At 41.3% G+C, this 16,382-nt stretch overlaps 1 protein-coding gene and 1 pseudogene across 1 annotated transcript in view; both read left to right on the top strand.

Moving 5' to 3' along the window:
- The window catches only part of CT47C1 (cancer/testis antigen family 47 member C1), a 34,852-nt gene extending 19,350 nt beyond the window's left edge, over positions 1-15,502 (top strand). The window contains exons 3-5 of the mRNA XM_053916905.1: positions 11,122-12,358; positions 13,192-13,332; positions 15,002-15,502. Of these exons, the coding sequence (XP_053772880.1) occupies positions 11,248-12,358; positions 13,192-13,301 (1,221 nt within the window). The 5' untranslated portion in view covers positions 11,122-11,247 and the 3' untranslated portion in view covers positions 13,302-13,332; positions 15,002-15,502. The remainder of the gene's footprint in view (positions 1-11,121; positions 12,359-13,191; positions 13,333-15,001) is intronic.
- On the top strand, positions 5,929-7,040 carry LOC112310324 (hsc70-interacting protein pseudogene; annotated as a pseudogene).
- Positions 15,503-16,382: the final 880 nt, after the last annotated feature.

Below are 16,382 nucleotides of genomic sequence, written 5' to 3'. Positions count from 1 at the left end.
CAGAAGTCATAGGTAGATGACTGGATATGGAGGTCAGGTACCAACTACACACCAGAGATACAGAGTGGGACCTCCTGGATGGATCTGCAACCCTGGGCAGCCTCAGGCAAATGACTGAGGCCCTGGTGACTGTTCCATAGACTTCTGGGCCACATACTTGCCATGAAGAAAGCTCCAAGGTCACAGCTGGAAGGAGAATCTCCCTCAGTTTTGCTTCTGGTATTTTCCTGGAGGAACACCCATCTTTCCCTTTCTTCTTTGTTTGATGGTACCAATTAGTTTGACCTCCCAGGGACTTAGAGACAACTCCAACCACCTAGGGAGATAACTTGCTTCCTCTGTGAAAGGACCATCTCCTCTGGGGTCTTCGTCATGCCCATCATTTCATAGCAGTAATTTTTCATGAAAACAGTTTTCTGCATGGCAATCCCAGTACCCAGTTTGGTCTCCCTGCACAAATAAGAAGTTTCAGGTGCAAACTTCTTTACCAGAGACTTCATGATTAACAGCAGCCATCATGTTGTTTTTCAGTCCTGCTGATAACTGGAGGGGACAATTGAAGAGGAAATGATTGAATATAAATACAGTCTTGGCAGATATATCAGAACACCAACACTGTGTGCAGCTTGGAAAGCCTGGCTTCCACAGGTTTTAGACAACCCCTCAAAAGGGGCACAAGAATGTCCTCGCAGGGTAGCTCAGTCAGTTGGAGTGTCATCCCATACACCAAAAGGTTGTAGGTTCAATCCCTGGTCAGGGCTCATATCTGGGTTGTAGGTTTGATCTCTAGTTGCGACGCATACAGAAGGCAACCAATCAATGTTTCTCTCTCATGTAGATGCCTTTCTCTCTCTCTCTCCTCTCTCTCTCTCTCTCTCTCTCTTTCTCCCTTCCTTTCTCTAAAATCAATACAAAATATCCTTGGGTGAGGATTTAAAAGGGAGGGCACAAGAATGATGATAGGAAGACACTAGGATGGGGACCATGGGCAGTTTTACCATTTTTAGTTTCATGTGTGAAACGAACAGATACAAATGACAGTTCCAATGGGACATGGTATTGGTACATTAGAAGGTCCCTGGTAAATTTGGTAGATGTGTAAATGCATGATTTAATGAATAAAGTTGATCAGTTTGGATAGAACATGAAGAGGATTGGATGGAAAGGGAATGGTGGCACAAGGAGGAATGTGTGTTTATACAGGAGACAGAAGACTTCCTAATAATGATTAGTAGTAATGATTAATTATTATTAGTAGTAATTATTGCCCCAGTCTGTTTTCCAAGCCCATTTGCCACTCTGCCTAAGGTGGAGCCTTTTCATTCCCTGGACAATTACTTACACATACACACACACATTCTCTTTCCATTACCTGCAGTGTACTCCCACATTCCCCCTGCTCTGCCATCCTTCATTGCTAGGCAAACTCCTAGTAATCCCTTAGGATCCAGGTGAAACGCCTGTTCTTGAGCACCTTCCCAGGCACCAATCCACTTCTTCCCCCTCCCAGTTAATCATTCTCTCTTGATGTCAGGAGCACTTTGTGTTCATCCCTGGTTTAGCACTTGACATCTTTGTCATCATTGTCCAAGTGTCTGTCTAACCCTCTAGATCATGAACTAGGGCAAGTCATGAGTGTTAAGGCATCTATAAGTAGGCACTCACTAGCACAACTCCAGGCATATATTAGGTAGTCAATATATGCTTGGTGAATAGTTGAATGACTAGGATCTGCAGTGTATGTCCTGTAGTTTCATGAGTCAACAGATATTATTAAAATTGCTAGGCTGTTGTTTAGTTGAGGAGTCAATGCTTAGTTGTTGGGTTTTTTTTTTTTTTTACATTGTGTTTTTGAGACTCTCTTAATATATGGCTTTTATGAAGGGCAGAGTCCATAGCACTGGGTTTTTCCGAACAAGTCCATAGAACTATTGTCAGGCTTCTTATCTCTGATCATAAGAGGTAGAGAAATTCTCTGATTAATTGGAAGTAGTAAAGTAGTGTACTCACTCATGAATAAAATACTTATTTTTGGTAGCTAGACTTATTGACAGTAAAATACCAATATCACAAAGAGAAATTGCATAAACCACTATATAAAGGTCCATGTATCCCTCATGCATTTCTACCAATTGTGGATATTTGTTACCAAATATTTTGACAATGGTTTGTCCAGATTCCTTGAATGTCTTTAACCGAGCTGTCACAAAGATTTGACTTTGATGGTGTTAAGAGATGTAGTGGTTTATTGTTAATTTGGAGAGAGGAGTTGGGAAGTTACTTGGAGGTAGTGTGGGTTTCAAATGAAAGATCACTTTCCATTGTATGGACTAAGGCACTGTTTTAGCATTATATTGGTATTACTGTTCCTTATGTGTGAATTAGCCACTAGCTGCCTCAGCTCTGATATGGTTAGTCACAGTAATTTTTGTGATTTCATGGCCATAATTTTTTATTTGTATTGAATTTATTAGGTTGACATTGGTTAATAAAGTAATATGGGTTTCAGGTGTACATTTCTATAACACATCATCTGTATATTGTATTGTGTGTTTACCACCCAAAGGCAAGTGGTAAACACACAATCACCCATCACCATTTATCTCCATTTTATCCTTTCTACCTCTCCCCACCTCCTTGCCCTCTGGTGATCACTATACTATTGTCTGTTTCTATGTGGGTTTTTTTTTTTCTTTTTTTGCTTAATCCTTTCACATTTTTCACCCAGTTCCCCAAACCTCCTCCCCTCTGGCAGCTGTCAGTCTGTTCTCTGTATTTATGAGTCTGTTTCTATTCTGTTTGTTAGTTTATTTTATTCATTAGATCTCACATGTAAGTGAAATCACATGCTATTTGTCCTTCTCTAACTGGCTTATTTCAATAAAGTATTGTAAATTGTATTTCTTATTGTGTTTCTGTGGTGTCAATTGTTACTTTTCCTCTTTCATTTCTGATTTTATTTATTTGGGTCCTTGCTCTCTTTTTCTTGGTGAGTCTCATTAAAAGTTTGTTAGTATTGTATATCTTTTCAAAGAACCAGCTCTTGGTTTCATTGATCTTTTGTATTGTTTTTAGACTGTGCTTTATTTATTTCTTCTCTGATCTTTATTATTTGCTTTCTTCTACTCACTTTGGGCTTTGTTTGTTGTTCTTTTTCTAGTACCTCTAAGTGTAAAGATAGATTGTTTATTTCAGATTTTTCTTGTTTCTTGAGTTAGGTCTGTAATGCTATGAATTTCTCTCTTAGGACCGCTTTCATGTTCCATATATTTTGGGTTGTTGTGCTCTCATTTTCATTTGTTTCAAGGTATCTTTTGATTTCTCCGTTGATCTAATTGTTAATCCATTCACTGTTTAGTAACATGTTATTTAGCATCCATGTCTTTGTGTGTTTCTCAGTTGTTTTTTCCTTGTAATTGATTTCTAGTTTCATAGCATTATGGTCAGAGAAGATGCTTGATATGATTTCAATCTTCTTAAATTTATTGAGACTTGTTTTGTGTTCTAATCTGTGGTTTATCCTAGAAAATGTTCCATGTGCACTTGAAAAGAATGTATATTCTGCTGCTTTGGTGTGAATTGCTCTGAAGATATCAATTAAATCCATCAGATGTAGTTTGTCATTTAAGTCATAGCCGTATTTTTCATTGGCAGCTTCCTAATGAGTTCTTTCTTGGGATGCCAAGTGGCAGAGCTATGGGCTTTCTTCAAGAAATTTGAGAGATGTAGTCAGACAGCCAATTAGAATTTTTATTTACTTAGGAGACCTTTGAATCTCAATACTTGCCTGAGAATGTACTAGTAATACTTTTACTAACAAAACATGTCAAAAATGTCATACTTGTCGTCCCAGGAATTTGACAATGACAGGAGTAAGAATACCAGTACTGAAAGGTTGGTGACTGATTAGTTTAAAGACACTAAAGACTTAGTATCTATGAACAGTCTGCATGGAACTACTTTAGGGAGAATCGTTTGGAAGAAGTTGAAAAAAACACTTAGTATAACCTGAAGTGGAATTTGATAAGAGGTATTACAATTGATGGTGGTAAAAATATCTATGAAGCAGAAAATGGGTTTGTGAACAAATACACAAAACTTGTGAAAATGTAAGGTATTTAACTATCATGATTATTCATTACATTCTTGTCAGCAGTTGCATTGCAGACAATATTTGAATCTCCCATGTGTTATTCAGCCAATAGCATCAATGGGGAACTTCATTCACTCTCATTAACGTAACTATCACAGTTCTGTGTACTTTTGTCAGAAATAAAAGCTGGGTGTTCTCAATTGCTCTACCACAGAGCAATTCTATTGCTTCACAGTGGTAAAGGTGTGTGTGTGTGCATGTGTGTGTGATTTTTTGAGCTCAAAGTGGAGACTGAATTATTTTGATTCACAAAATCTCCTTCAAATGTTATTCAACACTGAATGGCTTTGAAAATAAGCTTCTGTTGTGGGTTTGATAATATTTCTTAACCAATTCAATGCACAACTACAAGGCAAACATTGGTTATATGCAAAGCTTATCCTGCAGTAGAGCTATTTCAATGACAACAAAAATGATTGAAATTAAAGTACTGTCTGGCTGATGTATATGCTTCTCATGCTGTCAGAAGTTAAAATAAGAAGCAAGATCTCAGGGAATTACAGGAACTACTATAAAGGACACATGGACAAAACCAAGGGGGAGGGTGGAGAGGGGGGAGGGAGGTGGGTTCACCTGGGGTGGGGTGGAGGGATGGGGAGAAAAGGCATACAACTGTAATTGAATAACAATAAAAAAAATAAAAAAAAGAAGCAAGATCTCTATTCCCATGAAGATTTGCAGTAAATATAGATCCAAGTTCAGACAATACTTCCAGCAGTTTTTTCAGACCTCTATGAAAGTACAAAGGAAATTTCCATATTTCCCAACCACCTAACTGTGCAATTAAGGAGCTTCCACCTGAACTTCAGTTGGAAGTGATTAATCTATAAGGCAATGACCTGTTAAAAGGCAAATATCAAGAGGAAAATCTAACAGAACTATATAAATGACATCCAAGAGATGAATATGCTCAGTTAAAATCATATGTTTGTCCTGACTGGTGTGGCTCAGTGAATTTAGTGCTGGCCTGCGAACCAAAAGGTTATGGGTTCAATTCCCAACCAGGGCACATGCCTGGATTGCGGGCCAGGTCCCCAGTAGGGGGCACTCAAAAAGCAACCACACATTGATGTTTCTCTCCTCTTCTTTCTCCCTCCCCTTTTTCATAAATAACTAAATAAATACAATCTTTTTCAAAAATCTGCATTATCTTAAAAAATCATATGCTTTTGCTAAGTGAAATAAGTCAGTCAGAAAAAGACAAATAGCATATGATTTCATTTACATGTGGAATCTAAAGTACAAAACTAACAAACAAACAAAACAGAAACAGACTCATAGATACAGAAAATAAACTGATGGTTGCCAGAGGCAAGGGTTTTTGAGGACTGGGTGAAAAAAGTGAAGGGATTAAGATTGGTAGTTACAGAACAGTCATTGGGATGTAAAGTACAGCATAGGGAATATGGTCAATAATATTGTAATAATTATGTATGGTGCTAGGTGGGTCCTGGAAATATTGGGAGGAACACTTTGTAAAGTATATTTTACATGATCTAACCACTATGCTGTGGACCTGAAACTAATAAAAATAATATTGAATATAAACTGTAATTGAGAAATAAAGTATAAAAAACATGCATATGGATTGATGTCAGTTTTTGGAAGTATCTATCTCATGGATTGATATCAATATTTTCCAATATCTGTGTGAAAAGATACTTGCAAGATAAACTATATAAGCCCCTTCTACATGGTGATGTAGAGCTAGCACTGTGGTCTAGAAACAGGCTGCAGCCTCAGCCGCACTAGCAGCCTTCCCCAGCTTCACAACCATGGACCCTCACAGAGTGAGGGAGCTTTGGGCCATAGTGAAAATCTGTAAGCAGAATCAAAGCATTCTGCACACTGAGGAAACATCTTCCTGAGGGATTTGGTGAAGAGCATGGGGGGTGGCGGGTAAAATACCACCTGGTACTCATAAAACTAAATCAGAAGAAAATATCAGGGAAGAAAAAACAGGTAGTAATGTGGTAGAGCAGATCATAAAGACAGAAGAACCATTAAGTGAGGAAAGTGATCTAGAAACTGACAGTGAAGGTGTAATTGAACTAGACACTGATGCATTTCAAAAAATGGAAGATGAAAATATGGAGATAACAGAAGATATGATGGATTGGGCAAATAATTTTTTAAAAAGTGACTGCCATTGATGCCCTAAATGATGGTGAACTGCAGAAAGCCATTGACTTGTTCACAGATGCTATTAAGCTGAATCCTGACTTGGCCATTCTGTATGACAACAGAGCCAGTGTCTTCATCAAATTAAAGAAGCCAAATGCTGCCATCCAAGACTGTGACAGAGCTATTGGAAAAACTCCTGATTCAGCTCAACCTTACAAGTGACGAGGAAAAGCACACAGACTTCTGGGCCATTGGGAAGAAGCAGCCCATGATCTTGACCTTGCTTATAAATTGGATTATAATGAAGATGCTAGTGCAATGATGAAGGAAGTTCAACCAAGGGGTCCCAAAATTTCAGAACATCAGAGAAAGTATGGGCGGAAATAAGAAGTGCGAGAGATCAAAGAATGGAAAGGGTTAAGAAGACTCCTGACAAAAGGAGAGGGCCAAGAGGGAGGAAGAAGCCAGAGGACAATCAGGAGCTCAGTGTAGCTCTTTTCTGGGTGCTTTCCTGGGAGAATAACTGGTAGTCTTCCTGGAAGAATGCCTAAAATGGGAGGAGGCATACCTGAATGGCAGGAGTGCCTGGGCTCCATGAAATTCTTAGTGATCCAGAGGTTCTTGAATCCATGCAGGATCCACAAGTTATGGTAGCTTTCCAGGATGTGGCCCAGAACCCAGCAAATACGTCAAAAATCAGAGCAACCCAAAGGTTATGAATCTCATCAGTAACTTGTCAGCCAAATATAGAGGTAAAGCTTAATGCCCTTCTGACAAATAAAGCCCTCATTGAAGGAAAAACAACTTGGATCGCGCAGTGGATGTTGCAAAATACAAACCAGTTTATCTCTGACCTTCTGATGAAGAAAGCTTTGAAGAAAATTCCTACCCCTCTACCAAATGCACCTGTATCATTTTGTAATGGTTTTCCATTAGGGTACTCATTCAGATAACATTTTCCTATTAGGAATTACAAACTTTAAACACTTTTAATCTTTCAAAACATTTAAAAACAAGTTAAAAGGGTGTGTTAAACCCTACATTTTTCTTTATTAATTATGTTGGTGTTTTGCTCTGAATTAATTGGGCAAAGAAGATACTTCAGTATGGAAGATTTACTGTTCAGTTTGAGTGGAATAAATAAAGATTTATTAGCAGGAGGCAAATATAATATTTAAATAGATAAAATTTGATTTGAATTTACAGTTTCTGTGGCACTTGATTTGTTTTCAAATACTCTATTTTTTAAATGATTTATTTTGATAAAACTACTGGAACTACCAGAATTGCAGTGGGACCTTGGTAGAGAGTGGAAGTACTTGGCAGGGCAGCAGCAATATTACTACACTTTAAATAACATGTGCCCTTGTATTAGATACATTTAAATCTTACATTGAGGTGAAGGGATGATTTATGTTTTTAACTTTGAACAAATATTATTACACAATGGTCACATAACTGGATATTTCTCTACTTTGTACACAGTTATTCTTACTCTCCACAGAAAGACTGCTTTCTAACTTTTCATTGGAATGGCAAGCACTAAAATCCTGATTTTAACAAAATAGTAATAAAAATGCCTCAGTGACTTAAGCTGAAAGCAGTACATAGTTTTTTTACTTAGTTATCAGGAATGTACAAATGTATTTGTATTCAAAAATACAAAATAAATTATCTGTAGGCACAGACAACGACAGCAGTAAACCATTCTATGTTGTCAACTGAAACCAGTAACTGATGGTTATAATGATTTTCTTAAACATCAGCCAGACTTTTCTTCCATCATTTCCTTTAACTGACATCTCTGAAGTTATAGGTGAGGAGCACTGCCTTGAGCTTCCTCTCACCATTCTCATTAATAATGGCAAAGCACTATTCTAAGATTAGAACATGCCACCTCACATTCCACCCATCCCATCCATCCCAGGGTCTTTCTTTTCTTTAGGAATTTCTGTGACTACAATTTCTGCTGTTGTTGACAGAGAGGCTGCTCCAGCAGCATCCAATAAAGCAGTTCTTACAACCTGAGTTGAATCATGATTCCTTTTTCCACCATATTCACAAAATTGCCAAGCATAGCATCACAACCAACTTCTGAGGAGCCTCTTCTGATTTCCACTGGATTAGCACCTTTGCTAATCTTCTCAAAGCCTTCCTTGGCAAAAGAGCATGCCAGTACAGTAGTAGTGGTGCCATCCCCAACCTCTTTATTTGTATTGTTGGCAACATCTTGAACATTTCAGTGCCAATATTTTTATATTTATTTTTTAAGACAGTGGACTTTGCAATGATCACACCATCTTTTGTTACTTTGGGACTTCCCAAACTCTGTTCGATAATCATTGTTTTTCCCATTGGTCCCATAGTTATGGCTACAGCATCACCTAAACAAAGGTCCATGGCATTGAGGCTCAGGCATCTGCACTGAAATTTACATCTTTGGAATAACCCCGAGTGAGATGAAGAGCCAGTGCCCTGGACAGTGGCCTAATCTGGTAAAGGACTATGTATAATCGAAGCATTTCTGCAGAGCAGTATCAGGGTGTGCCAACAGAGAGGCAGTCCTTCGGTGGTGAGTGAGGAGATGGGATGATTTTTATAATGTTGAAATAGAGTTGGATTACATAACTCTGTTCTTATTTGATATATAAAATAAATGACTCATATTAATTCCACACAGGAGGAATAAGAGAATACTTTTATTTTTATATTTCTATGTTTATTTTTTTAATATTTTACTTATTTATTGTTTAGACATGGGAAGGGAGAGAGAAAGCGGGAGAGAAACATCAATGTGTGGTTGCTTCTTGCGTGCCGCCTACTGGGGACCTGGCCAGCAACCCAGGCATGTGCCCTGACTGGAAATCAAACCAGTGACCCTTTGGTTTGCAGGCCGGTGCTCAATCCACTGAGCCACACCAGCCAAGGCATATTTCTATGTTTAAAATTACTTTTCCTGGTTAGAAAATGCCCATCTCTTTGTCAGCTTTCTACTTGCTTTCACATTTTCCCCCTTATTCTTTTTGGGCTAAAGATAAGTAACCCTTTTCACTAACATCATCCATCATTGCTATCATCATTCACAGCATAATTGTGTCAGCATATTTAATGCTGGGTTTGATTTCATATGTAATACGTATAGTGACTATGTATGGTAATATGGTAACAGCTGCAGTTTGTTACTTGGGCAAGAGATTTCATATTTAAGTGTTAGATTTCTACTTTGGCAAAATCATATCAAAAGTTGTTGGAGGGAGGGATTCTCTCTGATGTTTGGTCTTCTACTTAGGAAATACCAATTGAATTTATCTTCGTATTTTGGAGGGTATGTGGTTTGAATTAATTGAGGTACATAGAGGGGAACCTAACTTTTGATGCAACATTAATTAATGAGCTACATGGTTGTTCTTCATTATGCAGTAGTTGGCATTATGAAAGATTCATTGTTCTCCTATTCAGCTCTTAAATACTGCAACCATATTTCTGTCTCTCCTTTCTCTCTTTTCCTCTGCTCCAAGGATAAAGAAAATTGTAAAATTTTTGTTGTATAATTCAATTGCTATATTTAATGAAGAAAAAGTCCAGGCACAGAACCATGAATTTCTAGGTTTTTACCTGTATTTCAATTAAAATATTAGTGTTTAAAAACAATTTTCAGGGATGATACTATCTGCACTTTGCTAATTTAAAGGACCAGTGGTAGGAGCAGTGAAGTAAATTCTATAGAATACATTTTTGAAATAGCACATCTCTGAAGTCATAAATTGATTCAGATTCTAACCCTTTGCTATACTCAAACACATGAAAATGCATGTTATATAAATAAGAAAAAGCTGTATGCTAATTGAATATGCTTTTTAAACCCTTTAAAAATGTTCAGCATATTCTTTAAAAAGATAAACTATGTAAAACCTCATTACAGGTAAACGGATCAATATATGTAATCAATTTTGATAGAGAACACTAACTTTGAACCCCAATTAAGCAAACTGTTTCTCTCCCCAAAGAATTCCACTCTTGTTATTAATAGATCTTTATTATAAAAAATTGTATGAATTAGTATATTTTTACTTTCAACAATAAAATATTTGTCAAAATTTGTTTGCTTTCTTGTTATATAAGTATGTACATAGTGGTTTCAAATGTACCTCTGAGTTCTCCCAAACCCAAAATGTTTACTCTCTGTGCTTTACAGCAGCAATTTTCAACCTTTTTCATCTCATGGCACACATAAACTAATTACTAAAATTCTGTGGCACACCAAAAAATATATTTTTTGCTGACATGACCAAAAAATAGGTATAATTTTGATTTATTCACATTGGACAGCTATTGTTGTGTTGGTTGTTGTCATTTTTCACTTAACAATCCTAAGGAAAAGAAGTCAGTGCTCAGGTATTGCATGTTTTAAAAATTCTTGCTGCACATCAGTTAAAGATCACTGCTTGATAGAATAAGTGTCACCAATCCAGGGTGCCTCCATGTCTGACAACTATAGCTTTTCAGACAGTCACAAAATTAAAAGGACAGGACTTGTGTGGACCTAAACATAGCTCAGGACCCTAAGACCTCAGAGAGAAGTGAGCCCCTTACGAGCCACCCTACAATCTAAGGGCCTTGGCCATTCATTGGACACACGGCATGTCAATCTTTGCTTCTCAGCCAATGAGCTTGACGTTTGTGATGCGAGGACACGGCCCTTCGTAGACTCTTCTGGAACCCCTACCGCTGCTCCCCGCCATTGTCTGGTGAAGCCTTGGTGGGTGGTTCCTGCCGTCTGCCCCCTGCCTTTGCGGTTGTGAGGCTACTTTAGGCGCCAACAGAAAGTGTTCTCCCCTCAACAGCCGCTCTTCTGCCGCCGGTCCACCACACGTCGGGCCCCACTGCCCAGGACGTCCTCTCGGTGTCCACCATCTTGGCCGTTGACGCCACCGCCTGATCGCTGCCCAGCTGAGGTACTGCCTGGCGCCATGTCTGACACTGGTGAGGGAAACCCTGCCCTGGGGGGCCAGGAGAACCCCGTGGATGACGTGGGAGCCTGGGTCTGGGAGGTGGGAGCTGAGGACGCAGTTATCTGCGACTCTGGGCCCCGCGGTAACGAGGAGGCCGAGGCCGAGGGTGAGGCCGAAGGCGCAGCCCAGGGAGAGGCCGAGGCGGAGGTGGAGGCAGAGGCCGGGACTGGGACCGGGGAGGCCGGAGTTGCAGGGGCCGTGGGCGGTCTTGATGAGGAAGCCTTGGCGGCCGGAGTCCCAGAAGGAGGTGTCAGCGGGGAGGATTCCGACTTGGCGCCGGCACACGATGGGGAGCTGCACCCAGAACGTCGAGCGCCCCGCCTCGTGTTTCTGGACCTCGTGCGCACAATGCTGCACCGCCTGTACTACAACGACCACATCATCGTGCCTCCGCGCCGCCGCTTAAGAGTAGTTCAGCCCAGGTCTCAGATGCCTGTCCACGTGGGCGGGATCCGCATGCTCTCAATGCCCCCGGGCGGGGGAGACGGGCCCGCAGCCATGGTGCCCCGGGGTTCAGCAGAGGGGGCCGGAGAGGGGGTCGCAGCCATGGTGCCCCGGGGCTCGGTAGAGGGGGCCGGAGAGGGGGTCGCAGCCATGGTGCCCCGGGGCTCGGTAGAGGGTCCCGGAGAGGGGGGCGCGGCCCCGGCGCTGGAGGGCCCGGGAGAGGGGGGCGCGGCCCCGGCGCTGGAGGGTCCCGAAGAGGGGGCCGCGGTCCCGGCGCTGGAGGGCCCCGGAGAGGGGGGCGTGGCCCCGGCGCTGGAGGGTCCCGAAGAGGGGTCCGTGGCCCCGGCGCTGGAGGGCCCCGGAGAGGGGGCCGTGGCCCCGGCGCTGGAGGGCCCGGGAGAGGGGGGCGCGGCCCCGGCGCTGGAGGGCCCGGGAGAGGGGGGCGCGGCCCCGGCGCTGGAGGGCCCCGGAGAGGGGGCCGTGGCCCCGGCGCTGGAGGGCCCCGGAGAGGGGGGCGCGGCCCCGGCGCTGGAGGGCCCCGGAGAGGGGGCCGTGGCCCCGGCGCCTGAGGACCAGCCCGAGGTGGACGTGGAGGAGCCTGCGCAGAAGGCTGGAGGCCCAGAGGGTGAGGATGGGGGTGGAGCGGGCCCCAGGGCTCGGGAGGCCCCAAGGAGGGCGGGCACAGCTGGCCTGTGGCCAGTTACACTCACTCCAGTGGGCGGGGACCCTCAACACACTGCAGGCCCAGTGGGCCCCAGGAGAAGCCCAACTCAATAACCACCCTCCCCGCTTGGAGAAAAAAAACTTTGCCCTCTCCCGCCCTCTGCTAAGAGATCTGAGCTCATCAGTGCAGTTCATGGCCCACAGACGAAAGTCCGAATGTTCCAGAGGGCAGGTACTCAGGAGGGAGTGGGGGAGGACATGGAAAGGGAACCTGAAGGAAAAGAACAAGCAAATGTTTGAACCATACTTCACGTTTGGTTCATGGCTTCTAAAAGTGTCAAGACTCTTAGAAAGTTGATCCCCAAACACTAGAACTGATACAGGAGGACTTTGTAAAAATGAAACATTCAAGGGGTTAAGGAACTGATGAGCTTCACCATACAATTTGTCGCTGAAGCAAAAAATATATTCACAAGAAAGTTTTGATCAAAATGTACAGAATGCCCTAGACCCTGATGATTCTGATCCCTTCTTCTCTGGAGGGCCAGAAGTCATCAGCAGTACAGCTTTACTGGAAAAATAATGTCCCTGTAAAAACGATCAAGTCGCAGAAATGTGAGGGCCACGGGAGTATTGTATCAACCAGTAGGAAGGTGCCCAGCTTTTCTTTTCCTAATTACTTGGATGTTTCTGCTTCCCTGGTTGCTGGAGCACTGGATGTCCCCATTCATTATGAACTGGGACTTTTTTTCTGTGAATGTCTGGTCCTAAAGTCTGTCTTATTCTTTACTAAAGAGACAACTAAATATCAGTGTGAAAAAACTGAGGAAGAGGCCCAAGATTCTGAAACTAAGGAAGAAAAAGAAGAGTTAAACGAGAACAAGAAGGACCCGAAAAGGATGTGAATCCACCAGAGAGCAGGCCCGAAAAATCCAGGTATCTGTGTGTAGCTTTAAATACCACCCAACCATTCCTGGCATGTATCTGTTACTGACTCCTTTATTTTATTGATTTATTTATTTTAAAGATTTTATTTATTTATTTTTAGAGAGGGGAAAGGAGGGAAAAGGAGAGGGAGAGAAACATCACTGTGTGGTTGCCTCTCGTGCTCCCCCTACTGGGGATCTGGCCTGCAATCCAGGCATGTGCCCTGACTGGGAATCAAACTGGGGACCCTTTGGTTCACAGGCAGACACTCAGTCCACTGAGCCACACCAGCCAGGCCGACAGCTTTATTTTTGTTAATGCTCCCAGTAAATTAAGAAAAAAGTTTGTTTGAAATTAGTTTTAAAAATTCAATTGTATGTATTTAGAATGTTAATAGAATACTCATATACCTAGTAATATAAAACACATTATGTACTGAAATATACTTCATGACTTAATCAGTCTTACGAGATCTTCTGTCCTCTCCCTGTAAAGACCATTGACAAATGGCGAATGCCTGAGTGTCTAAGCCCAGTATTTCATTTACAGAAGTTACTAGATGCAGCAGCTGAAGTAGCCAGGCTGTGCACTGGCCGGGCCTTCATCATTTGGCCACAGAAATGCAGTCTCCTGTACCAACTAGGAGACAAGGGCTACTTAAAATAGCAAAAAGTTAAGAATTTCATGTAGGACCACATTTAATGATTAATCCTTAAACATTGGTTTGGTTGCAGATTTTTGTATTTTATGTGACAGTCAAAAGAAAAGAAATCAGAATATGATTATTATATATCACTGAATTGGTAATGAAGTCTCAGTGTTAATCTCGTCTTTGAGTCCATTTAAAAATGATCAACATTTCTTCTCTATTTTTGTACTTTCACAATTGCATATTTTATAATAACAACCTCTCATATGAGATACGAAAACCCAGGGCCTGGGAGGGTAAGGGAGCATCATTTGTGGAATGAGCACAGGCTTTTAAGGTGGAGAAACTAATTTAAATCCAAGAATGGCCTCCAAGGAGAAGGAAAAGCATTTATGGTGTTAGGCAAGAGGGAGACAAAGTTGGTATGATCACATGACTGGAGCCATGGGTTATGGGAGCACCCTATATCCAAGGGTGCAGGTTACGATGGCCGGACATTTGGTCCTGTCCAAAACATCCATGGAGACATTTGGTCCACACCAAAAAGTCCTTGATATTTAAATTCCACTCTTCTGTAAGATTCAAACCCTGATTCACCTTCTTAACCCCATGAGCCATTACCAGCTAGGCTACTGAGGCAAGAAGGGTTATTACTGGCAGTACAGCCACAATATAATTATTGGACCAATAAAACATGATGGCATTTCTTAATGTATTAATCCTGTAAATCAGAAGTGTAAATAAACATTATGACTTATTTGAACCCAGCATGTTTTCTAAGCCTGGACATTTTGGATAGGACCCAATATCAAGGACCTTTTAGTGTGGACCAAATGTCTCAGTGGACCTTTTGGACAAGACCTATGTTCTCCACTGCAGGCTACAAGAGGGAAATGTTTTGTTCTCTGCTTGTTGACATAAGCACACAAATGCAGCACATACACATAGGGCTATTTTCTTAGATTTATAACGTCATTGGAGTTGGTTAGTGCTGTGTAATTGTTCATTTTCTCTCATTTCATCCTGCAGTTTGGAAGAATACAAAGAAGATGGAGAAAGAAGGAAGACTCCATTGTGCATTCTTTTTAGGTTTTTCATTTTAAGAAGTCCATGGGCATTTTATTAAGCACTGATAACATTCCAAAGTTTATTACTCTAAAGGTGCTATCCAATGATATCTTACTTATTTTTATAGGTGTATTTGACAGTATTTGTTTTAGTTAAAAATAAGTTTGTTTTCATTAATAAAATGAAACACAGGCAGACTTTATTTAGATAAATAATCCTGACTCAAATCTCTCTCACCTTTTTGCTTTGTAAGGTGGCACTTGCCACCATTTTGTAAGCCTGCTTTAAATTATTTTATGGCAGCCCAAAATAAATTAAAATTTGTCAATTTTAAGTTTTTCTAAAGTGAGAAATAGACGTCAAGCCTGTAAAACTGCTCTGTCCACTGTTAGTCACTGACCAGTTGAAATAGTCTGATTTGAGATGTGCCGTAACTATAAAAAAATGTTACCTCTGTCACTAATAAATTATATACTGATTACTTGTTTAGATGATAATATATTGAATTAAAATATACTATTAAATCTAATTTTGCCTGGTTTTTTTTTTTTTATGTAGGTACCAGAAGACTTAAGACTTACTCATGTGACTTGCATTATATGTCTGCTAGACAGTCTCTAGAGCAGTTTTGAAGGAAACCTCTTAGATGGCCCAGCTTGCCTGGATGCCAGGTGGTGCTGCTGATCCTGGGCCCAGCCATTGATTTGGAGCCATGGTTCTAAGTTTGGTCCCCAAAACAGCACGATCAGCATCTCCACCCAGGAATGCTTAGGTTCCACCCAAGACCTACTCAATTAGAAACTCTGAGGGTAGGCCCAGCAACCTGTGTTTTAACAAACCCTCCAAGGGCTTCTGATGCAGGTTTGAGAAGCACTGTTTTAAAGCCACAGAGGAAGAAGCAGCTCAGACTCACCTGTAGTAGGACCAGCGTTAATTCACTGGCTTCGGACTGTTGCGGGAAAACAAAACAGGATGGCAAGGCCTGGACTGGGGAGGAGACTAAAACTCACAGGGGCTGACAGGGACAGGGGCTAAGAATGGGTGATGGAAGCAAAAAAAAAAAAATGCATAAGGGGAAAATGCTGGTTCCAGAAGGATGCAAACAGTACCATGTATATGAAGTCTAAAAAACATGCAAAATGACCACCATATATATTGATTGTGGATACAAATAGAGTAAGTCATGTGTCTAAAAAGTGTTTACAAAGGTACCATACAGAAGCGCATGCTTGGATAGATGAACACATTTAGGATGGTGGTTACGTTTTGGGAAAAGAAAGGGGGGGAGATTTTATTGGGGAGGGCTCCACTGCGGCCTTCAACTGTATTTGTAATGTTCCAT

The sequence above is a fragment of the Desmodus rotundus genome, chromosome X (assembly GCF_022682495.2).
Source record: "Desmodus rotundus isolate HL8 chromosome X, HLdesRot8A.1, whole genome shotgun sequence".
Taxonomy (NCBI): domain Eukaryota; kingdom Metazoa; phylum Chordata; class Mammalia; order Chiroptera; family Phyllostomidae; genus Desmodus; species Desmodus rotundus.
The sequence above is the reverse complement of the archived record's forward strand: the minus strand, read 5'-3'. Positions and strand labels throughout refer to the sequence as shown.